The sequence below is a fragment of the Gasterosteus aculeatus genome, chromosome 10 (genome assembly GCF_964276395.1).
Source record: "Gasterosteus aculeatus chromosome 10, fGasAcu3.hap1.1, whole genome shotgun sequence".
NCBI lineage: Eukaryota > Metazoa > Chordata > Actinopteri > Perciformes > Gasterosteidae > Gasterosteus > Gasterosteus aculeatus.
In genome coordinates, this window is record NC_135697.1 from 7,560,041 (window position 1) to 7,584,743 (window position 24,703).

The window sequence follows — 24,703 nt, forward strand, 5'->3', positions numbered from 1 at the left end:
CCTTTTGGTCTTCATGAAAGAGCCACTGGCACCAACCAATTTGTTTTTAAGTGACCCGTACAGGTCATTTAGGAGAACTTGCCACATTCACCAATTTTCTTATACTTAGCGTTAAGTAAGCGTTGAATGTCACTACTTACAAAATACATCTTTACCAGCTTAATTACTAGTATATTTGTGCCAGAAGTATTTTGAAAAGTCTCAAGGGAGTTCTTCAGAGTGTTCCTTTTTAAAAATAGAAATGCTGTCTGCACGTTCCCCACAGCTGTCCTTCACAGAATCCACCAAAAACAATGATTCAGACAGAAAACCACCACCACAAACCTGGCAGAACATCGTGACACAATGCGAATCAGAGCAGTGTGTGTTGTTTTTTTTACAGAGGGCGGTCCTTCCAGGAAGACGTGTGGCACCAGGCCAACCACTTCCGGTAAAGTGTGACGGCGTTTCAGAGATAGTTACAATCATTGTTGATCTTTTTAGATGAATTCACACTGGATTCTTGTCACAATCTTTTATTGGAAAAAAAAGAATAAACAATAAAGGAGACTGGGATAAATGTGAGTCCCAACCAGGTAAACTCAGTATAATACATATAAAAGACTGCTGCTGTTCCTATCCGCTAGAACTACCAAAACTAAACACGTGGTATCAGAACATTGCTGGAGGAATTCCACTGCCAAAAAGAAGACTCCAGGAAGTTGGGATCTTCCATTTGTTGGGCTTTTGGCTCTGAAATGAGAATCAGGCAAAACCACAGTTAGAAAGTTATAATCTTAGGAGTCCTGGAAGTAGTAAATACACTGATTATGGATGAATACCTCACACAACCCCACTTCAAAAACTTGAAAAAAAGACTTAACGATCCCATTAAGTCAAAAATTACAGTTTATACACAGTTCTGAATAGGGAGGGGGGGGTAGTCTGTCCGCTGGTGCGAGTGCGCCTCATGCTGTAGGTTTTCCGGGGAGGAGGCAATTTCAGGGGGGCAAGGGTGGGGGGGTCTCCCCTGTTCTAACGGGTTAGGGGAAACACTGGAGGTATAAACGGCTGTCTAGCTGTATGTCTCTTACAGGGTTCTCCAGCAGATGAAGCCAGTCGTTGAGGTGGTTGACAAGCGTGAAGGCGTCTGGGATGTTGTCGCCTTCTGAACAGAAGAGCAGCAGCACAGCCAGAGGGAGATCCTCTGCGCAGCTGAAAGGACATGTTCACTTTGATAATGATACATTTGGGAGGCTTAAGTAAATATAGAATGCTGCATTTAAAAACAGCTCAACCAGTTGCGTTGCTGTAATTGGTTAACTATACAGACCCATTGTCTTATATGCAGATGGCAGCTATAATTTACTTAATTTTCTACCTTTCCTTAATATAGCAAATAAAAAAATAAAAACGTCTAAAATAGGTCCACTTAAAATAAATAAAGCAAATGCAAATTAATAATAAAATCTTTCCTTGCGTTCTTCACTCAAGATTTGCATTCAGCAGGAAGTTTCCAACAGGCTGATGCGGCACTCACTCCGTACCTGTCCATGTAGAGTCCTTTGGTTATGCCTCCTCCCGGGACATAGAGGCGAGGGTCCGTGTTGGCGTCCGTCAGTCCTGGGAAGGCCGGCACCCGCTCCATCTCCCTCCAGCTGAGCTCCTCCAACGCAACCGCACTGTCCTTCAGCAGGGACGGAGTCACCAGGTACCTCAAAGGAGTGCTAACGTTGATACGTATTTGTTAGCAGAGATTGTAAATAGCAACGGCATGCAGTGATATATATATAGTGCGTGTCTGGGTACCCCTTCATCTGTTGGTCATCCCTCTGGTAAGCGTGGCTGCTGGACAGAACGACAGTCCTGGAGAACCCGCTGGTTTTGATCCAAGACACAAGCAGCTGACGGAACTTTTTGGATTTTGTCTGCAATTACAACAAAGGTTAGAGCTACAAATGCAATAATGTTAATCTCATTATAGGTCAGCGGAAACACAAACCACATATTAATGGAAAGCTTGACGTCAAACAACTGGAAAAACACAACCCTTTGGCCGTGACACAAAATTAAGCATAAACTCAAGCTTTTGCTTCAAACGCTGGTTTTACCTGAATAATTGGCGCCCTGATTTGAAGTACTGCCATCTTCAGTTCTGTTGCTGTGTAAACTGATTAGGAGAGGAGGTATTGTAGATTATTGTGATCATTCAAAAAATAACTCTACGTTAGCATCCGTTTAAAATTCAGTGCTGCTTCAAATATATATATATATGCTTTCTCTATATGCATTTTCCAAAAAATGCACATTTGAAGAGTGTATTGGCGGATTGGGAACAGGAAGAGAGAAAGCGGTGTGTCCACAAAGCGCTCCACTCACATGTACAGTCATGGTTACAGAATCGCTCTCCTCCTCTTCGCTACACTCATTTTCAGTATTTTGAATTAATTGGCAAAAAAAGAAGATTTTTCACAGGTGAAATTTGCTCATTGAGATGGTACCTTCTGCAGGGGTGTGCAGCTCCTCAGCGTCTTCATTACAGGTGGCGTATGGGTTGTTTCCAGTCATGGGGATGAGACAGTCCGTGTGTATATAGCCTACTCTTTTCATTTTGAGAGTGGACAAAATGAGGTCCACGGCCAGCTGTCCCACGTTACCAACAGCCACTGCTGGCTACGGGGGCGGTGACGGGAGCAACAAGAAAGAACAAGAATATTTTGATTACGTACTATATTTGGCAGTCTTTTGTTCAAGCTTCTCATGTGAGGTTGTTGCTTTTCCATGTGTTAAATTGCAGTTCAGTCAATTGTTTGCATGTTTGGACTCAAATTACTGGGCTCTGTATAATGGGCATTTGTGAGAACATTTTATAATCTGATTCATCATAATGTAAATAAAATCAGCAGTATGTTAAACAATTAAAGTCTAATGCATAGATGTAATTACATTATAGTAATAATGAACCAATGATCGAATGATGCAATACTTTCCTGCACGTGAGGTGGTTTACAAAAAATGGAAATGAATGGTCCAATTAAAACTATATATATTTAAGAAATATTAGTTAAATCTGCCCGCGACCCTGTGTGCAGGATAAGCGGTTTGACGATGGATGGATGATGGATGGATAGTTAAATCTGTTAAGATTACTTGGTCCAACAGGCAGTCAAGGCATAATGAAACAGGCTTTCAATTCAAAAGTAGGTTTATTTCCCCAAAATGCTTCAAAGACAGGGGTCTTATAAGTCAACAAATCATAACTATATACATAACAAAGTTATCCAAACATCTTAAAAACATTAATATACCGACAGGAAAACATGTAATGTGTTGATCTCATATCTGTCCCAAAACCGTAATAATCCCGTCCGCGTGCACGCTGTTGGTTTAATCGCTTAAACCAATTGAGCGCACGCGCGCATTTATTGCGCGTCACCGTAGTCGCCCACCGGCTGCTAGCTTGACAGGCGTTAGCTAACAGCCATGTTAGCTGTTTACCTCCATCATACACACACATTTCTGCCAAGATTTAGCTCGAAGCACAAGGACTTTAACGTTACGTTGCTCGTTTTGCAACACCATCAACGGTAGCTTTAAACATAAATCTTAGGCACAGATTATACAAGGCAGCAGAAAGACGTTTGTTTCTTGTCATAGTGAAACCACAAACATGTGACTCACCATGACGAGGGTGAAATCTTTGAAGCAGGGAGGTGGGTTTTGTGAGGAGATAAACATCGTGGCGTTCAGAGAAACTTAACAGGTACTGGGAAAGAAATGTAAATGTAATTAAGTAATGTTAATATGACCGAAAGGGATTGTCATCCGGCTTCTGTTTTCATGCCTGTGGGGTCCTTCTTGGCTCTCGCTCGATGTCGATTGTGACGATTGAGCAGCTGTGGTACCTGCTGTAAATGCCTGAATGGAAGGATCTCTGAGAAAATATTTGGGGTTTGTACCAGCTCTCACAATCGGTGCTTAGCGGTGTATATATATATATATATATATCCTAAATAATGGTAGGGCAAACACTGGTGAATATATTTGAATACAAATAGGTTATATACATTACACACTGCTCAAATAAACCCCGGTATGGGCAGCCCACTTCTGGTTGCATAACCTGTAAGCGCTTTTTTTTCCAGGTGAATATGAAAACTAAATTTTTGCTCTGTGCCATCTTCTTTTATTTCTTAACCAGTAACATATATACTGATGTGTTCCCCTTTATCCTGACAACAAACATTTTCCAGAAAGACCTTGTAGTTGCAGAGAAATACCCCTCTTTATTATGGGAATGCCATTTCGGAGCTGAGGCCCAAAAACAGCGCAGAGTGAAAAGGGTTAAGAGCTGTTTGAAGAAAAGGAGTTAATTAGCATATACTTGTAGTAGTAGAATATAAAAAAGTATTAAGTGTAGTTTATTACATGAATACACACGGGCAGTAATCTAATTTAATGCCAAAGCATGTGCATACTTTATAGATTCCAGCAAAATCTGGAATAGGAATAAGATCATGTTAAACCTCTTTGTTGTGAAAGAATGGACTAATATGAAACACTAAAATGTATTAATCCAAGATGTATGGAAATTTGAACAATGAAACAATTTTGGGGGTATGTGAAATGATAATTGCGGTAACAGTCATGCAGCCTACATACGTTTTACCACTATACCTATAATAATTAATATAATCAAGCAGTCATATCGTTTTGTACCCAACGTTTACCGACAAATCATATTAAACGTTGTTACTTTAAGAATGGTGTTTGTCCTGCATTGGGAAAACTCTTCCAGCTACAGACAGGCGGAGACCATCTGTAGATGACCATCATTTTGGTTTGACTTCATTAGGAATAGATTGACCATTCAGTGCAGCCAAAGCATTGTCGACCATCTTCTGCACCATCTTTCGTGTTGTAGTGTACGTGTTTGTGCCAACGTGGGGGGTGATCAGCACATTGGAAAGGCTGAGTAGAGGATGATCCCTGCACAGGATGAAGAAGAGGAGTTGTTAGGAACCTGTAAAGAGTCTGCAAATGTTAAACTATGCTTCTTTTGTCATTTATTAACTTGCTGCCTGCTGCTGCTGGAAACATGGTGTATGAGAGTGTAGTTGGGGGCCCAAAAAAAAATAAAGTTAAAAGACAAGGTGGAGCTGTAGGGGGATAATTGGCTTTGGGTTTATAACTATGATGGACACCTTTCAAAAAAGGGATAAAAACCCTTAATTCTCATTTTAAATTAATTTATATTACCATAATTGCACTGTTCTTTCACACTGCATGTCAGATGTGTGTCAGTACATACTGTCCTCCTCTGTGATCCTTTGGTGTGAGATGGCTTTAACTGGGAATTTACTCAATAATGTCAAGTACACTAATTTGTTTCCAAATTCCATTCCATGAGGAATTATATTCTTTCAAAAGTCAGTTTCACTTTAAAGCATTGAGATCCCGGTTCAAGAGTGGGATGAGACCTTGGTAATGGTTCAGGGTGAGTCACATCTAATGCCGCTGCACGAATTGTTCCAGACCGCAAAGCTTTGACTAAAGCGTCCTGGTCCACCACCGGACCTGAGGCGTGAAAAAATTAGATTAAAACATAAATATTTCACAATAGCCTCACAGCAGCAACTTCTACAATTATTTAACCAAGATTAGTGAAGTCAAGGAAATGCTTTACTCTCACCTCTGCTGATGTTGACCAGCGTTGCCGTGGGTTTCATGAGGGACAGCTCTCTGTGGCTGATCAGCGCTGTGGTTTCAGGTGTCAGGTTGACCGCCAGCATGACAAAGTCAGACTCTTTCAGCAGGTCGTCCACCTTCTCCCGGTAACTCGCCCCAACCGCCCGCTCATCTTCAACACTCCTGAACAGCAAAGATAAAAGATGGAGCTGACCACTTGCGTAGTCTCGCAAAGTTTTATTAGTCCGTATTTAGATTTTTTAATTATATTATATAGATTTTATGAATAATTGTCACACGTCTATCTCTACCTATGCAGGAATTTCAGGAATTATGCCAGTATTTGTTATGAATTAGTCTGAAAATGCATTGACTAGGATCTCACTCAGGGATTTCAATCTTTTACCTCCTGGTCCTGTTGTGATACAGGATTCTCATGTCAAATCCTTTGCCTCTTTGAGCAATTTTGCAGCCAATACGTCCCATTCCAATAATCCCCATAGTCGACCCTGTGACTTCAACTCCCATCAGGCTTTGCGATAAATAGGTCATGTTGGGGTCGACGGCTAGTTGGTGACCTAAAGAAAAAACGGCACATGACCTCAAACAAGCTGAATGTTTACTCCATCACCAATGGAATTCATGTAAGAATTCAGTTAACCTTTGATGTTACCACACATGTTAATTCCCTAGAGAAAAGGTCACGATTTCGGCCTTTAAAATTGGATTTGACTCGCCTTCAACGATCCTGCGCGCCGACGCCAGGAGCAGACCCATGGCGATATCTGCAGTGGCATCGCTCACTACATCCGGTGTGTTGGTCACCTTTACTCCCAGGCTGCTGATGTACGGCAGATCCAAGTGGTCGATGCCCACTCCGCCATTGGAGACCACCTTCAGCGAGGGGAGCAAGCGAAGCAGCGAGGGCTCGGCTGCAGGGAAGGTGTTCCACATTAACATGGCCTGGATTTTTGGCCCCTGCACCGCAGAGTTTTGAAGGAAGTCTTTGTGACAGATGATGTGAAAGTGTTGCTTCAGTATGTCCATGACCTCTTCAATGTAACCTTGTCCGCCCACCTCTGAGATCAGAGCCCATGGTTTGTTGTCCTCCATTACCTAGAATCAAAACACAATAACTCAAACACATAATGAATTGTAATACTGGAGGCATCAGAACAAAAGCTATTTGGGGAAATATGCTAATTTGCTTTCTGGCAGGGAGTTAGAAGACAAAATTGATGGCTGCAGCTGTACATTTGCCCCATGTGACGTTACAGTGCTGCATACAAATCACATGCTGTATTTCAGTATGCCAACGTGTCTCCCCGATTTCTTTTCTGATCTCCTCGCATCTTTGTTCTGCCCACAAGACATGCAATTAAGGAGGCAAGGAAGAGAACCGGCCTGTACATCTACACGACAACAGGAAATACAGCAAATTAGTGCTGAATGAATGTGAACGAATGTGATTGATAGAATTATTTGACAACAACTGCTGTTTTTAATGAAATTATGTTTACACATATTATAGCAGCATGTAGCCTACCTTAAACATAAAATGTATTATTGTGGTGAAAGTTGTTAAGGACTGAGATTGGAAACGGGCAAGAAGCTAAGCAAATAGTGAAGGGTAGGAAGTTTGATCATTTGAAACTACAAAAAAAACCTACAACTTGTGAACAGTTACATTTTTTGAGTCCTGCACCTGCCTCTTTCATTTGGTAGCTGCAGAAAAAACTTCTGCAAAAGACACGCTGGTGTTTCTTCCAGGTGCATTTAAAGGAAGAACCTCCATGATGGTGAGGGTGGAACAGATTTTGAGCCAAGTGAAAACAAGGACACAAGTAAGCATAATTGTGTTCTATTATCCATTCTACCGCACTATTCAGTAAAAAGAAAGGTGTGTGAATTGGAGAGAATATCCTGTTTGTATGTTGAAAAGCACCCACCGTTTCCAAGAAAATGCTTCTAGTTACTCAAATGCGTAATCATTAATTACACTTATTAACTTATTAGACAATGACATAGTTGTAACCCGTGGCCCATTCAAAGATCACCTGGGAATAATGTTAAATTCCGAAGGAACTTGAACTGTTCAAAACTCACGTTTGTTGTTCCGTTCTTCTCTTGAACCAGGAAGAACAACTTAGGGTATGTGCAGGACTTCAAAATAAGAGCTTTTTAAACACTCAATCGCACTCAGCTTCTCTCACTACAACTACAATGTTCTAATAATAGCAGAAAATATTACTAATACTTTATGGCATTTGTAATTTTTAGTACCCTTATCACTTTGTTATATTTGTTGAAATTCTCTTTACGCCTTACAGCCAATGATTTAAATATCTAAGTCTGCATTTCAATTAGGAATTTCAATAGATCTGGACCACTATTAAGCCCTGAAATCTCACCTGAACTGAACACCCATCTCTTCCTTATGTCCCATAACTGTGTGACACTCTTAATTCCTCCGTGCCACAACGATTATATAATTAAATGGCCTCTAATCGTAAGCCCTCCACTAAACTCTTTCTTAATACCCGAACCATGTCTGAGTGTCTCCTGAATAGCCCCCCAAAAGAACTGTGAATTGCAAATTGGGGAAAAAAGGCTTACCGTATTGTGTCGCAGTTGCCGTAAAGATCTGTGAATGTTTCTCACTTTAAGAAGCCGGGACGATTGTGCTGGACCACAAAGTCTCCTCACACACTGGGTGTAGCAGACTCTTTGCATTCTGGTAGATACTGTCAATATATTTGATTTGAATTTGACACAACTACACAAAAAATATGAGCAATCAGCACAAAGCCAAGCGAAGGAAAGTGTTAGCTCTAAAGCTCTTTACGTGTTATATATGTCAAAATGGGCAAGCAGTGGAAGTCCACAGGTCAAATTGCTATGAATAAATTATTAACTCGCAGGTCAAGTAAAAAATCCTAAATCAGTGCTTGGAAAAGAAATGCGTGAAATGATCTGAACAATCCCTGATGTGCATAAAATATTTTAAATGTTATTTTTGTTTGTAAAAGTCTTACCCTCAGTTGAAGCGTGTGACCTTTTCCCCCCAAAGCCTGTTGCTGACTCACATTCATGAGTAGAAACTGGGGGTTAAAACGGACGGGTTGAAGGTGGACATTTAGTCTAGTAGAAGATTTAAGAGATGAAACTTGAGATGTTGACCAAAAAGCAAAGAGAGTTGAGGAGGGGAGGAATTAATTAAGCGTAGTGACGGGCAGGCAGAAGCTTCAGGGTCCATGGTGAGTGCAAGAGCGAGTGCACAGCTACCATTGGTCAGAAATCTCCACGCCACCTGTAAAGAGACAGCACATTAAAAAAATGAATAACTTTCTGATCCAAACGTAACTGTTTAAGGGGACTAACAATATATTTAAACCTCTAGTCCGTTTAAATAAACCCTGTTTCTTGGCTAATGCAATAGGCAATTTGTCCAAATTTCAGTCCCTCACAAAAAATGAAGAATCATAAAAATTACACAAATACAACTATTATCTCAGAAACCTTTGATTTTATAACACAAGCTGAAAGGTTAAAACAGCCCATCAAATGAGCTGCTCTTTGAGGTTCCGACCCCCTTTAAAGTATAGTCAGAAGTGAGCCAACTTTGAGACTGAGAACCCTCACTCTAACCTTCAGTAGGAAAGAATGGTGTTTCTTTGCTGTGGGTCCATTAGATGGCAGCAGAAAGGGAGTTTCATGAGGGACGTTCTTACAGAACTGAAAAGGTAAACTCAAAGCAAGAATTATGGCCTCACATCTCCTCCACACCTGCCAAGGAAGTCTTGAATTTTTGGCCAAAACTCAAGACTTCCTTAGCTAATTATGCCAATTTGGCACAATTGTCTGATATGAAATTATAGTGTTGACATTTTGAACAAACATGGATATAAACTGCGACATGACCGGCCGGTGACATCCAACCGTGAGGCGGTATTTATGGATTGTATTTTAACAATGCATCACACATTTCATCGAGTTCAAAGCACCATCGTTATTACATTAGTTCCATTATGAATCAGCACGACGGAAGCGATTGTTTTACGTGTCACAACCCCACAATCGGTGGACAGGTGAGGGCTTACACTTCATGTGTCACAGCTGTCACCGTGGAGCACGGAGCAGACTTGCTGACGTGAGTCCACAGCCTGATCCTGACTCAGCTTATCTGCGCAACTCTTTAAAAGGCAAAGTGTAGTTGCCTTTCACTCTGCCTGAAACAATGCACATGACCCTGAAACAATTAAAACCCTGAAACAATGCACGTGACTTTGAAGGATTGATAAATGATGTTAGCACTGTGGTTTCATATCTGCTTTTCTGTATTGTCTGGCAGAGGTAAATTACAGTGAAACAAGACAAGAACATTCTCTATAAGTAACCATTTTCTACTATCACTCGAAGAGACAAACTAATTAAAATAATTGACTGAAGGAATCTTAGTAGACTAAGACCAGAACAATTAATTAGTCGACTAATCAGCTAAGAGAGGGCAGCCCGAGTCATCAATATCTGGCACTTTATTTACAGACCTGAGATATTTTACTAAGGTATAAACAGTACATACGTAGTAGTAGAGCAGAATGCTCTTAAAGTATCCAAAATGAAAATATTCATTATGCAGAAAAATTGAAACTGGAAAAAGAATTTGCCGGACACTATTCTATAAACTAGTTAGATACTGTGATTTCATTAGGAAAGTTCAGAGGATTTCCCCTCTTGCAGGTGCTGTTGTCTTGCAGGAGTACAGTCTCTGAAAAAGCTCAACGCGCAGCTCGGAGTACGTCCTAGTTGAGCGTATTCAGCTAATCCAGTCAGCCTGAGCATAAATCTGCTGCCCATGACGCACAGGGCAACAAGAGCCAACCGTGCCCTCCGACTCCTGGAAGTCCAGCTGCTCTTCACTGATGTCAAGTCAAATGTCCTTTGTCTTTTGATTCAGGGGGACACTTTCAGTAACACTGAACAAACTAAATATCTGTAACTGCTCCCTTCAGCAGATCGCAAATGACACAAATTGTTCAGTACTTACGCAGAGTAAGTAAAATCCTAAAAATGAGAACTGTGACAGAAACGGTAAAAAAAATAGTCATGACTCAGTCCTTACGTTTCTCTTTTTATTAGGGAGAACTTCTCAATGTGTAACTTAGAGAGACCTTTCCTCATTAAGATCTCAGTCCTCCTCCAGCGCATGACTGCCAGAGAGCTTAGCTCGCCTCAAAACTTTGGCCTCGCTCCTCGATGGCTTCAGAGCAGCACAAAGTTAGCTCACTGTGGTTAGATAACAGATAATCACCGAGGAGTTTGGTCCTCTACAGGGCACCTCAGCAGCTTCTCCATCTAGCACCAGCTACTTAACCTCGTCTCTAAAGCCTCTGTTACCTAATGACACTGCCTGCAGTCCTGCGCTGGCTTTAGAAGGTGTCTCTCTAGTTCAAAGCTTCTTGGCATTTGAGCTGTGCCGGACGAGGCCTCACTGGTGCATATGCGTGTGTGGTGATGAGTGCAGAGTTGGGGATTGTTATCCAGTCTAATCAATGTTATGCAAACCTATTAGTCAGAGGTTGCACTGCTAGCTGCACAGTACTCAGGGACTCTCCCTCAGGGTCAAACTCACTGATGAGCCCTTACTTCTGGAGGGAAAAGCAGGGGTGTCTGCTGCCGCTATTCGACAAAGAGCCACTGCGTTATCATGTCCAAATATGATGCGAGCATGTGTCCTAATTGCTTTCAGACATGTATTCCTTCTCTGCTGCGTTTAGTTTTTGAATCCAGCACATCCTTCTATCCGTTAGTGAGGTCAGGAGTTTGCTGACTCAGCAGGCAGCAGGACTTGTCCATCTACTTTAAAAGGCCATTTAGAAAATGCTCCCTGCAACACTAGGTTCAATAAGCCCCGTGGCTTTGACTTCCACTAATAGTCTTAGGCAAAGCATGGCTCCCAATGTGCCTGTAAGGGAACAACTGTACTGGGACACAGCAAAAACATGCTGGTTAACGTCACCATTTTCTGTCTCATCAATATCATGCTATGTTTAATAACAAATTAGTTTATTATGTTTTTACTGTAAAGGAATGAGGAGAAATCAAGTTGGAGGTAATGTTAGGGAATGCAAAAAAAAACGCAAACAATAATGAAGTCTAAAACTATTTAGCTTCATCATTTGAATGCTTGCAAAGCACAAGTTTGCAAATATCTCTCATTAGGGAAAAAAGTCTGCAGGGCGGATAAAATACAAATTATGTATGCAAAACTATAGAAAATGACATCGGTTTTCATAGGTATACAGCACACATGACAAATAATGTCATCTTCTGTTATTAAGTTTTGATTGCTTATTTATAATGGTTTATAATTTATAGTTTATAACTGTTTATATTTAATTGTTTGTATTCGCACATAAATCACTGCAAAATCAAATAAATAAAACACTTGATTCATCTTCAGGGCACAAAAAGGATAAAGAATAAAATTAACTTAAAGCTAAATAAATGTAATGTCTGTGGAGAAAAAAATACAGCCAAAAATTAAATATAAATATATAGTAGGGTAATAGTTTATAGTAGTAGTCCATACATGACAACATAAATAACTATTTCAATTACATTTTTCATTTTCTAGAATTAATTAAAGTCACCAACCAATCACCAAGCTCCTCAACGTTAATAACCTACCCGCCTTTAACTATATGCAACCATCACTAAGTTATTTCTGTTGACATTACGATCGTGTTTCCTACAATTTATAAAACGTAAGGTTTTAAACGTTAACCGCGCTCCGGGTGCCGGGTTTCTTGTTGCCAGGACAACGCGGCCTCCCATTGGCCCTCTCGCCGTGTCACGTGACGAGCGGTTTTGACGTCAGTCCAGAGTCCGCTGAACGAAGCGGAGTCACGGAAGCAGAAGGAGCCCGGTAGACCGAGAGCACCCGCCGGACTCTACGCCTCCACCGTCCGCCCCGGTGAGCGCGAGGTAATGGACTAAAGGAACCCGCGAACAGGCCCTCAAAGGAACCCCAAAAAGAGAGGTGAGTAGTCGCTCGCGCCGCTTCCGTCCCTCCCTCGCAGTTTGTCCCTTTCCTGTTACTTTTTTTTTAACGTTACTTCTTCTTTTAATTTGTTTGTCTCGCAGTCGAGTGGAGATGCTTTTTCACACAGCGCAAAACTACACTAAAACAGTTCACAGCTTCGTATTCGACTGCGTGATATAACGGGAATACTAGTTGCAGGGCAGCGTGATGCGGATAAAGCTTTACCTACTTTCTAATTGACGAGGATTCTTCTTCTCCTTCTCCTCTTTCTTCTTCTTCTTCTTCTTCTTCTTTCCGACGTGAACCTCCAGAGCAGAGGTGCTTCTCGTGCTCGGTGGGTAACAGAGTGAGTGAAAGGTGGTTTAAAAAGCATGTCCTCCTGCAACCGTTGCGGGCATTTCAGTCCCCCGGAGCAGAGGCGCATTGTGGGACACTTGGTCCAACGGTGCAGCGCGTACTTCATCTCGGACAAGTGGAGTTGAAGCCTCGGCTGGATGTCCTCCTCGTGTCTCCTGCTCAGTGTGGAGTAAGAGTGCTGTGAGAGGTGACGTCAGATCGATGCTGAAGCCACCGAGCAAGGCGACGGGTTCTGACGACCTGCGTTTCTGTCAAAGTCATTCATTGAGGCAAAAGGTGTGAGATTTTGCAGAGTAAAAAAAGTGCGTGTATATACACTGAGTACTTCAACTGAAAAATGATCCAGATATTAATCCACTATGAAAACAGTAATTAAATCCAACGCTACATTAGATAAATGTATTGGTTCAGCTTTCCATCAGACAGTCGAGAGCTAAACTAAGACTGAAGCGACTTGAAGAAGAATTAAGAGGCCCTGAGCAAATTACTTTTTGGTGTCTTTCAGCAGATTAATTCCACTTCTTGTGTTTATATGTGAACAAGAAGCTGTCATGGCGATGATGATTGATTGATGTAAAAAGACATGAGTGGACACATGTGGAACATTAACTGAAATGGCAACTGGTTTTCCTGCTTTGATGCTTTCCAAGTCCTTCATATATATATATATAAAAAAAATTCAACTCTAGGAAATTTCACCCAACACCCAAATTAATACGCTGCTGTCCGGCTCCTCTCTCCTCATGCAGACCCACAGAGGTGCTGACACGAGGGTGGAGTCAAGATAATTGCCCCCTTGGTGTCAAAATAATCCCCCCGCGACGTTTCAACATGCTAAAGTCTTACAAACATCCACTAAATTAGAACAGATGTTCTATTTTTGTGTGCTTGGATGTCTTTGGGGGGGGCAGACTGACCACACTGGCAGCACTCTCTGTAGTTATGCTCGTGTGAGCAGAAGTCCGTGCTTATTAGAATTGAGTTCAACCTGTTTTTGTTTTTTTTCTTTTTAAAAGCAGACGGGGAGACTGATTGGGAGTAAGCGAGGATAAGTGGAGGATTAAACAGAAGGAGGACGGAGCAAGAGGGAGCTTCAAATGCTGAGATAAAGACATTGTTGCCTGTCACGTCGATAACGTTCTCAGACAGAAAGCCACATTTCACACACGCTGTGCAGCAGATATCACTGGAGGTGGGCGGGGACGGGGAGATGAGGGTGGAGTTCAGTCAATGGACAGATTGACTTTCCATCTCTGGAGCCTTTGTCTTTTACAGCAGGCTGTTTCAGACAAAGACACATTGAGATATTCACTGCAAAGTAAACAGCTCTCTCTCCCCGTGCAATCAGTGACAATTTGCTGCGAGTGACTCTGTTTGTGTGTGTGTGTGTGTGTGCGCGCGCATATGTTTGTGTTTATCCACAGAGCCTGTTGCAGCTCTCCCTGCCCTCGTGCAGTTTTTGTCACTGGCCCTTTTTTGTGTCTTTGTTCTCGTTCACTTCCTCATAATGGCTCCTCTGTCATGATTGTGGTTTTCTGCAGCATCTTGACGCACAAAGCTCTCTCCGCCTCACAATGGGAGCTTGTGTGTTATGTGTATGATGAAGTTGCTGCCTTTGGTTTCTCGAAGGATGGATGGGATTTAGAGAGGTGAAGAATCGCATCCATTTTTTTTTCAAAACGCGCAGTAATTCACTGAAATCCCATTTGAAAACTTCTGGAGGGTAAAGAATTTAATATCCAGCAAAACCTTGTCATTTTGAGTCGTATTGGAGGATTGATTAATAATCACATTGTGACACATGCAGACCTCTAAAAACTTTTACACTTGTATGTTTTCATATGAGTGTTTGATTCAACCTTCAGCGTCACGTTAACGTGAACCTGTGTAGAGAAAGTTGGCTGCAACTAATGATTATTTACATTATAGACCAATCTGATGATTTATTCTTTGTGTAATTGCTTAGTCCTTCTATCGGTCCGAAAACCCCAAAATATAACAAAACATTCAATTTACTGATCACTTATGACAACGAAAAGCAGCAGAGGCTCAACTAAGAGGAAGTTGATTGTTTTTATTTATTGTTCAATCTCAAACTAGTTTATTTGCTTCACTCAATTACTCCACAAAATGTTCCAGCTCCAAACCGGATGACGTTTTATGTCGCTGGACCTTCTGGCATCAAACCAGCTCACTTTCACTTTTACTTCTGACATCTGTCTTTCTAATCCCCCTCGCTTGTACTTTTTGTCTCAGCGGCAGCTGTTCTGCTCAGCCGAAGCTGTTTCGCCTCTTCACATGGACTGCTCTGCAGATCGGACCAGCAGCAGAACCCCCCTCCCCCCATCCCCCTCACCCCCACCCGCACTAAATAACACAGGAGAGCGTTGGTTGCAGATACTCGAGGAGGCCGTCACGCCGCTTGTAACGCGAGCACGGTGGCGGTGGTTTGGTCAGACGGGGGCCTGCAGCAAGACCCCCTTCTGCGGATAGACGTGTGGTAAACGGCCTCGTAGTTCATGCCTGACTTCTGAGGCTAAAACACAGTGGAGCCCCTTTCTTAATTGATTGTACCGTATCACGCTGTCCACGTTGTTTTGTGCTCAACAACAGATGTTTGCTTGGAAGGTAACGGCCGCGGTGTGACTGTAGAGGGGGAGTCTTCAGCTGCTGTCAAGCGGCAGGTTTTAAGTTTGAGGTTAAGAGTGTTGTTGATTCGCTGTTTATGAGTAGTACTGTGTGTGCTGCACATACATCCACTTTAATTACACCCGTGGTTACGGCAATCAAACCGCATGGAAGTACCAATTTCTTTGTTTAATCTACACACAAGGTTTCGAGCACTTCCGTGCATTTGCAAACTAACACACATTGTCACCTGTTGTCAATGAACTAGAATGAAAACTCAACATTCAATGTTGTGATATTGTCGTCGTCCAATCCACTTGACTTTGTGTGGTGTTGTCTGTCATTCCTGAGTCTGACTGGAGCTGCTTCCTCTCAGGTTTGTTCCAATTTGTTATCAGTTTTAAAAAAATATATCATTGCTGCTGAGAGGAACATTCATTATTCAATTTTGACCTTCAGGTGAATATCAGATTGCAGATCTTGCAGGTGCGATCATTTCTGGCCCGTGAGGTAGAGGATGACTTGGCTCAGCACTGCAGCCCGATCACAGACGGGTCATGTTGCATTATGAATGTTTCATTCATGAACCCGCTATCTGTCGTCGGGTCTCTTTCAGTCTCTGGCTTTCTGTTGGCCTCCTTCTCCTTTTTTTCCCCCTTTTTTCCGCTCCCTCTATTCTGGGATTAGCTGTGGGACCTTTTAAGTTAAGATTTACCTGAAGGATATAAATGGAGACTTCTGCCGGTTACGTAAGCAGGAGATGTTCTCGGATGAACGTCGTGTCGAGTGCGTGAACGAGCCGACCACTCAGCTGCTGCAGAGCGGGAGCTTTAGTTGCCCCGTAAATAGTTCCTAAATTCTCATTGTTTTTTAAGGTTGTTTACCAAGAACTTATTATTTCATCTATGTGCAGATTTTTTTCAACAATCTAAAATACAAATATATATATATATATAATTTTTATTATATACAAGAAATTTGATTTTTTTTGGTATGATTTCCTTTCAAATTGTGATACGTTTTTCATTCCATTCCTTGCAAGTGACAGCAAGTTGTTTAGTTGAACATGACGCGGCGCAAGTTGTTTAGTTGAACATGACGCGGTGCCGTTGGATTCGAATCCCTCCCCAAAGTTCGGCAGCTGGACCTCCGTCCAGCTGCCGAACCGTCTCACACAGTCAACAACATGTTTATCCTCCCGGCGTTTTTGGAAACCGAAGCGGCGGCCCGTCTCCCGCTGGATTAGACCGGCTAGCTCTGTCAGCCGAACAAAGGGGCCCGGTGTCTTTACCGGGGGAGGCGGTTAGAGACTCGGCTGGACCACGTGACCCGGGCGCTTGTCAAAGCCCCTTTGATGTATCAATGCCATCAGAGGTCTGCCAGCGGCAGCAGGTAAGAGCCTTAGCAGTGGACCGAAGGCGGTGATCTGCGCGAGCCGTAAATAGCCGAGTTCTTTCAGTGGAGGTCTGAGCTCCCGTCAGAACATTTCTCGTTCCTTCAGGGAGCGACTACTTCCATCGCCGCCTTTTACCGACTGAACAGGTGGAGCGATACCTGCACAGGTCTGTGGTGGTGGTGGTGGTGTGGGGTGACAACCCACAGGGAGTACTATGCAAACTTCACGTGGAAACTTCACCCAGCTGTCAGCACGCAGTGTGAGAACCAACCTCTTCGTGATGGAGCTGCAAACAATTATAATCGTTATCAAATACCTTTTTTCTTCATGAAATGTCAGAAAGTTGGCATTGTGACTTTGTTGAAAAGCCAATAAGAGCAGCTCTTGTTAACCTTCCTTCCCTCATGCAGAGGAATGGGGAGAGAAACATTTCTGTTTGTGTGATTAGTGAATTGAGTTTGTACAATTTAGAGTCGCAGCTAAAAGCAAACAAATGAAAGAAGAATCAGATGCACGTGTGAATCAAAGAGGGCATCAGGGTTAATGTGGGTTTTGTTATTTTTGACGGCTTGTTGATCTTAACAAGCGGAATTGTATGGTCGTAATTATGACAACGCAGCCGCAATAATCATGAACAATCCATTAAAATGAGTGAAATGCAGATTGCTCATTAAGTGGCATACGCACCTGGAGATTCATTTTTTTGATACGACGCTTGTTCTGTAATGGACGATGCAGGAGTCTTCTCAGGGAAACGCGTAATGTTTTTATGTGCACGCTATTGCGCACTTAAGTGGAAACTGTCTATTTGTTCTAGCTGTGCTTCTCTGGCTGTGACGTGTATGTCTGCACAAAGACACCGGGATACCATTCAAAGCACCTGTGTGCTTGTTTGTTCATGGCCCTGAATGCAGAAATTAGTTAATATTTCGGTGCATTTGGTTGAAAAATGACCACGTTTGTTGAAGCCCCGCCGCGTGGCTGCCTATGTGCTTTTGTTCCAAGAGTGATGAGTACGTAAACCGGTGTTAATCTCCTTTTCACGCCGCTCCAGCATCCACGCTGGCACTGGAGCGAACTCATCAGAGGTGGCTGCCACATTGCTGCAGCCCATTGTTTACTCTGAGTTCATTAAAGGATTATAGCGAGCTGTTTATGCAACATGCAAGTGTGAAACAGACGGCCGAGTCCTTGAATTAGCCGTTAACAAAACTCCCGCCTTCATTCCCTAATTTCTTACTGTGCAATAGTGTCACCAAGATCTTCTTTCCCGTTGAGTTTGTGACCTGAAGCGGGAGTTTTGATTCATCTTTAGCGATTTGTCATTGGCAAGAGGAGCATATTCCGTCTTTACTGTAAAGTAAACATGGTGGCTGCTCTTTTTCAGTCAGACTCAATCACACTCAATTGGACTAATCAATGGATCAACCGAGAGTGTGAACTTAAATCCAGTCAGTGGGGAGTGTTTTTGCATACATGGTTTATACGAGTAGTTAACACTTAATCTGTTTCTTCGTGTCCAACGTTTAACAATGCAAGCGAAGCAACAGACCGAGGCGACCGATCTTTATTTGCCTCCCCGGAACAAACTACCTGTGCAGTAATTTGCTTCGGCCTGACCTCACGCTGCTGATGTTATCTGTCATTATCCTCGGCTAAGCTTAGAACAGCTTCCCTCCTCTCCTCGGAGAGCTCAGCTCGCGGCCTGACCGGGGGGAAAGTGCTAAGCACGTCAGCTGCAGGCCCGCGTCTCCTCCCGAGTGGGCCAGCGTGCGTGCTCGCGATGGGTTAACTTCATATGCCCACGTATGTTTCTGCAGGTTACACTGTGTGTGTGTGTGTGTGTGTGTGTGTGTGTGTGTGTGTGTGTGTGTGTGAGAATCGGTATGATAGTTTCTGCAGGAAACGGAAGTTGCATCCTGCAGCGATGCACGCACAGACACACGACCCGTGGACTGTCAGCAGAGCGTGAGCTCAGTTGCGAGTGTGGTTGTGCACCTGTGGTGGTTGGGATGACTGAACCTGGCTGTGCGTGTGCACACTCCACTTAATCTTCCGGCTTTTCTATTATCTAGTCATGTCAGGCTTTTGTGTTTATAAGTCTATTTGCATTTTTTAATGAAATGGCATCGAAAGATAAGTGCAGTGAAGATACGACACCAAATTGACAATTCATTTGCTGCCTTTTAGAACAGACTTATTGAAAGCATTGCTACAAGTTTGACGGTGAAGCCGACACAAAGAGATGACAGGAAAACACGTTTTAATCCGCCTTTTATATTGAATGCTGCAGGTTTCTTAGCGTATTTTACATCATTGGTGTGCCAGATATTTCTCATGAGTCCTAAAACAAACGAAAACAAAGAATTCATACTCGTCAAAGGTGATAATGTGTTAGTGCTATAGCTTGTTCCAACGACACCAATTGGACACAGTCATCTTTTGCAGTTTTTACACTACTTCCGGTGACTTATGACTGTTTCATTTTGTATCTGTTGTTTATGACTCCGTTTCCTCCCCCTCTTGTATCAAGGTCCTTCGACATCAGTTCTAACGTCACATATAACGGGCTCCTCTTTCTTCTCCACCGTCAGGAATCCAAATCGCCGCTGCCCTGACTTCACGTGCAGCCTGACCCACCGCGACCATGGGCAAACAAAACAGCAAGCTCCGCCCCGACGTCATGCAGGACCTGATGGAGAACACAGACTTCACCGAGCATGAGATCATGGAGTGGTACAAGGGCTTCCTGCGGGACTGCCCCAGCGGGGCGCTCTCCATGGAGGAGTTCAAGAAGATCTACGCCAACTTCTTCCCTTACGGAGACGCCTCCAAGTTCGCCGAGCACGTCTTCCGCACCTTCGACGCCAACGGGGACGGAACCATAGACTTCAGGGAGTTCATCATCGCCCTGAGCGTGACCTCTCGCGGCCGGCTGGACCAGAAGCTGAAGTGGGCGTTCAGCATGTACGATCTGGATGGGAACGGATACATCAGCAAGGCGGAGATGCTGGAGATCGTAACGGTGGGTTCGTTGTTTGTTTGCGTTCTCAACTTTGCGTCACGTGTCCGTTAGCTTCTGCGGTGGGCGTCATCCGACCGCCCACGAAATCCCGCCGAGGGCGGCCCGCGTCATTTTAGAAGCCAGCAGTTCCTCTCTGGTCCTCCGATGTATCTAAATTAGACCTGACGGGTGTATTTCTGGAAGGGAGCGGTCCTCCTCTGATCCTCAGATGGGCCGAGTGCTACGTGCAGCAGCTGTGTGGTTCTAGGAAGAGCAGTACGCCCCCCCAACCCCAACCCCATCCCACTCTACCTCCAACCCGCCCCCGACGGTTTTCCCGGCAGCTCCAGTGTTGCTTTAGAGCAAATAGTCTCCCACAGACTCGTCTCATTGGATATATAGTTCAGTGACACACACACACACACACACACGTCGTTACTTCGCACATCACTGTGCTGATTTGCGCAGTGCCAAAGAATGTGTAATCCAATTCTCCCACCAGTGTCCTTTATTTATACTGTGTCTGTGTAAAGTGAGCACAAGTGTCGCTGAGTACGCAGTCTAATAAAGGGCAACATCCAATGGTTATTTTTAGTATTGATTCATCTATTTATTTATTTATTAGTAATAATGCTGTTTTATGATTTAATTGGTCGCTGCGGCCCTCCAGCACCTCCTTTTTTTTTGACGGGCATAATGGGAAGACAAGACTCGTACTTAAGCGTTTTCTATTAATGACAATTAGTATTTGGTAAATCATCAGTTGAGCATAAATGTTATTCATCATAATTTATTGTTTTATTTGTTAAATATATGTACAAATATTAAATTTGATTTGAGCTGGAATAACTCATCTGACTTTACACTCTTCATGGTGGTGTTATTGTTCGGCTGATTTAATTCATATTGTAAACGCATTGCACCCACCTTTTTTACATTTGTAAACTTCAATGAAAGCAGGTTATTTAGGGTGGCTTGACCCTTCTTTACTGTGAGAAACATTCAGCAGCTTTATTGTGATCATCTGTCCGCCTCTGTGTTCTAGGCTATTTACAAGATGGTGTCCTCGGTAATGAAGATGCCCGAAGACGAGTCCACGCCTGAGAAACGCACGGACAAGATATTCAGACAGATGGACACGAATCGAGATGGTAAGCCTTCCTCACACTGCCTCAGGCTCGGCTTAAGGGGTTTTGGCCTAAACCGCAGTTTCTTTAAGGCCTGTAATTGGATCTCTTTCAAACATTTTATTTTTCTAATACTAGTCTTTACACGGTGATCCATTACATATTCTGTTTGCTATTTTTGCCGTGCCAACATAGATTGAAAGCCTCAAGCTTTCATAAAAGAGCCCACATTTCTCCTGGTGTCTTTGGATAAAGTAACATTCATCGTCATAACTCTTTTACTTTTCCACAAAGCTTTGACTGAATAATGATATGAATACAAACAACGTTGTGATCAACTGATAATCACTCTCCTCATCTCGCTCTCTCTTTCAGGTAAACTGTCCCTTGAGGAGTTTGTTGAGGGGGCGAAGAGCGATCCCTCCATCGTCCGGCTGCTTCAGTGTGACCCCAGCGGTGCCGGCCAGTAGAGAACTGGACCTTTCCCCAATTCTAGTTGTATTAGTCTGACACATTTTCAACATCTCTCCCAGCTGACCCACCTGAGATTGTGGACATTTGGTCCTTTGAGCTGTAGAGGCACATGCGCGCGCGCACACACACACACACACACACACACACCTAATCAACATGCATCTATTCATACGGCAGATACCAAAGGCTGCTACGGAGATGATGTTTGAGCGCCCACGTGCACATGCTGTACATGTGCCTCTAGGCTCGGTCAGAAGCTGCAAACAAACAACAATCTCATGCGCGGTACAAATACAACTCAATGGGCTGAAATCCCACCAGAGACTTGTTACACCCCCCGAATCAAATGTTTGATGAGAAGACGGACGAGCCAACGGATTCCTGAGGTTGAGCCGAATCCAAGTTTGCTGTTCTGGGTCTTTTTATTTGTTTTTTTGAAAGCGTAATTTGTTATTTAAAGGCAATCGTGCTGATTTTGTTCTCTTTTAACTGACTCGGGTTGTTGAGTGATGACGATCTGAATCTATCAAAGTATTGCAATCCAACTCCCGTGTTAACGCTGAATGAAGTGAAGTGTGTGAGCCTGAGGCGACAAGTGTCACACCTTACAGTGTGGCTTATGAGGACGGGCGATCCGAGGAGTTTAGTTTTTAGAATTTTAGAAAGGATGAAAGCTGATCTTATTTTTTTTTATGTATATTTTGGAGGAATGAGGAAACTTAACCTGACTTTTTAAAGGAAGGGAAATATTTTGACCACAGATAAGAACCATCTGTTCATTGACAGTGACTTTTATGCCAAGTTCTGTGTCCTCACAAACGCACACACACACACCACATAAACACACTCACACACACTCCACACAAATCTTAACTTTACACATGAATACATGAACTTGATGTATGCATTTAAACAGAGTTGTGATTCTCTCTTAACTATGGCTTTACAAGTGCATGAGCAAAGAAAAGTTAAATGTTCTCTGGAAATATAATAAGTTACTTGAATGTTCTTTTACTCTGTGATCACATTATGGTGAATCTCTGGAATTGAAGAAATTCACTTAAAAAAACGTTGATGTATAAATTATTAAAATCTGATGATGAAACATTTCTTTTACTTGACCAATATGTGAAAGAAAGTGTATTCACTCATATTCATGCTATAGATGTAAACAAGGAGAGGACCACACCTATTGCTAAGCATTCTGCTTTAAATATATCCACAGCTACAGTAAGTCTATGTAGCTTCTAATTACAGATCGGTCCCTCTACTGGCATCCTATTTCCTCAACATTGGCAGTCATTCATTTAGTCTTGTTTAAACGGTGTGGAAACAGTCTGCATATCCTATGGCTCGTTAAAAGTGCAAAAGTAGCATCTGCTCCTCGCAAATTTTGTGCAAATGTGACTTTACGGCTTTTGGCTGTGCACCAAATTTGAATTTGAGCACTGCTAGAACACTGGAGAGTCCACATATTTGCATGACCAAGACACTTACATTGTTAGCGGGTAACTGCAGACTGATCGTTCCTCACTACTTCCATTCTGCGTCATGTTCGCATGCCTGTATCTGCTTGTCAGAAAACACCACACCGGTGCAGTAGTCTTCACAGGCGGATGAGTGATGATGGAAAAAATATATATCGTGATGAATTCTCTGCGTGTTTCAAAGTCGGCGATCAGGTGCGTCAGTCCCACATTTCACTTCAATAGCATCTTGTGGTCAAAGTGCCAAATATAGATGAATTAAATACAAGAAAAAGAAGTATCAGTATCGTATCCATTTATTCTGTACAGTTGTTACCTGTCGAACAAAAAGCGTTGTCATTGTATCATTTTGTAGATTTTGTATGACGTGTTCTACGTAGAGTGTCCATTTTGGTATTCAAATAAATACAAAGTGGGGAAAATGGCTTATTCATTTATGGCAGATTTCATGAAAATCCATCTAATGTTAGCACAGACATTTCACTCGTTCCACAATGTCAACCTGTCAGCGGCACGAGAGGAAAAGTTGCCGGACGTCCAAATACTTCATCATCTGGAAACCATGAATGTCCAAGACTACATTCATCCAATAATTCCAAAAGAATGATGTACCAGTGACTTGCCCCTTTCAATGGACAGTACAGCTATTTAATATTGTAAATCATTTTGTAATAATTTGAAAAACGTTCAAATCATTCCAGATCCTCCAACTACAACAGGTAACTTATGTTTCCCTGGTGCATGCTACTTAAGCAATTACATAAATGTAAATAGGCTGCTGGATTTTTTTTGTCTATTCCGAAATATTAAATTAGATTTGAAAGTCATTGTTGTTGATGAATATCTGTATCAGCCTCATTCTGTGATTTATAGTTCCAGTTATTTGCTTTTGGGGCTTTGAAAACGTATTTCCCCTGTAAATATTCCGCTCACGCTGTGTGTCTGGATGTTTTGAGATCTCACTCCTGAGTTGTTGTGCCTTCAAGACAGATTAGTGGGCCAGTGATATGAAAACAACCACAATGACCCCGTTGAATAAGTTCAAGCACTTTGATGAAATCAATTTGATTACTGTCATTCTTCTCCACTGCCTCTTTGTTTCACGAACACCTCCTCGGATACTGTTTATTCGGGAAGCCGCTGTACTTAGCAGCCATTTGTCAACACAATGCTCCCTCCTGCTGTTCACTGCTGCACGCATTTCCTCTTTGTCACAGTACAATGTCGTGAACTGAGCTCAGATTTCTCTTGGATGGGGTCTTTATTCAGTCAACCAAAGGCTAACTTGCTAATTAGATCTCAGGCTCCCTGCTGTGTTTGCCCTTGAGGAAAGCAGCGGTTTGATACCAGGAAGGTACTGCAGATTTTTTGGGCAATGAATGTGTGTTTGACTCTGATTTTGTGTCGGTGTGTGCATGACTGGATTTTTAGATGCATCAACAGCACTGCAAACCACAACCTCAATACCAAATAGACAGACTTCTAAAATGCAGTAGATTCTATTAGGTTATGAAGTAG

At 42.6% G+C, this 24,703-nt stretch overlaps 3 protein-coding genes across 8 annotated transcripts; 1 reads left to right on the forward strand and 2 right to left on the reverse strand.

Annotated features, from left to right (window-relative positions):
* Positions 1 to 499: 499 nt before the first annotated feature.
* Positions 500 to 4,277, reverse strand: psmg2 (proteasome (prosome, macropain) assembly chaperone 2). The gene is made up of 7 exons (XM_040188051.2): positions 3,661 to 4,277; positions 2,481 to 2,652; positions 2,091 to 2,149; positions 1,789 to 1,907; positions 1,527 to 1,706; positions 1,074 to 1,194; positions 500 to 732 (listed from the first exon to the last, which is right to left on the reverse strand). The coding sequence occupies exons 1-7, from the start codon at positions 3,715 to 3,717 to the stop codon at positions 652 to 654; spliced, it is 789 nt and encodes a 262-aa protein (XP_040043985.1). The 5' UTR covers positions 3,718 to 4,277; the 3' UTR covers positions 500 to 651.
* LOC120826091 (putative 2-ketogluconate reductase) lies at positions 4,245 to 13,251 on the reverse strand. Of its 5 annotated transcripts, XM_040188045.2 has the most exons (8): positions 12,942 to 13,251; positions 8,703 to 8,977; positions 8,284 to 8,411; positions 6,405 to 6,783; positions 6,074 to 6,245; positions 5,672 to 5,850; positions 5,460 to 5,556; positions 4,245 to 4,968 (listed from the first exon to the last, which is right to left on the reverse strand). In XM_040188045.2, the coding sequence occupies exons 3-8, from the start codon at positions 8,398 to 8,400 to the stop codon at positions 4,812 to 4,814; spliced, it is 1,101 nt and encodes a 366-aa protein (XP_040043979.1). In that variant the 5' UTR covers positions 8,401 to 8,411; positions 8,703 to 8,977; positions 12,942 to 13,251; the 3' UTR covers positions 4,245 to 4,811. The 5 variants fall into 5 exon arrangements, with proteins under 5 accessions (XP_040043979.1, XP_077937530.1, XP_040043982.1 ...); XM_078081404.1 differs by lacking the exons at positions 8,284 to 8,411; positions 12,942 to 13,251 and having other exon boundaries at positions 8,703 to 8,894; XM_040188048.2 differs by lacking the exons at positions 8,284 to 8,411; positions 8,703 to 8,977; positions 12,942 to 13,251 and adding an exon at positions 7,774 to 7,910.
* On the forward strand, positions 12,407 to 23,607 carry ncaldb (neurocalcin delta b). Of its 2 annotated transcripts, none has more exons than XM_040188052.2 (4): positions 12,407 to 12,709; positions 19,688 to 20,118; positions 21,143 to 21,248; positions 21,600 to 23,607. In XM_040188052.2, exons 2-4 carry the CDS (start codon positions 19,741 to 19,743, stop codon positions 21,692 to 21,694), a joined length of 579 nt encoding a protein of 192 aa, XP_040043986.1. In that variant the 5' UTR covers positions 12,407 to 12,709; positions 19,688 to 19,740; the 3' UTR covers positions 21,695 to 23,607. The 2 variants fall into 2 exon arrangements, with proteins under 2 accessions (XP_040043986.1, XP_040043987.1); XM_040188053.2 differs by lacking the exon at positions 12,407 to 12,709 and adding an exon at positions 15,326 to 17,089.
* The last annotated feature ends 1,096 nt before the right edge of the window (positions 23,608 to 24,703 follow it).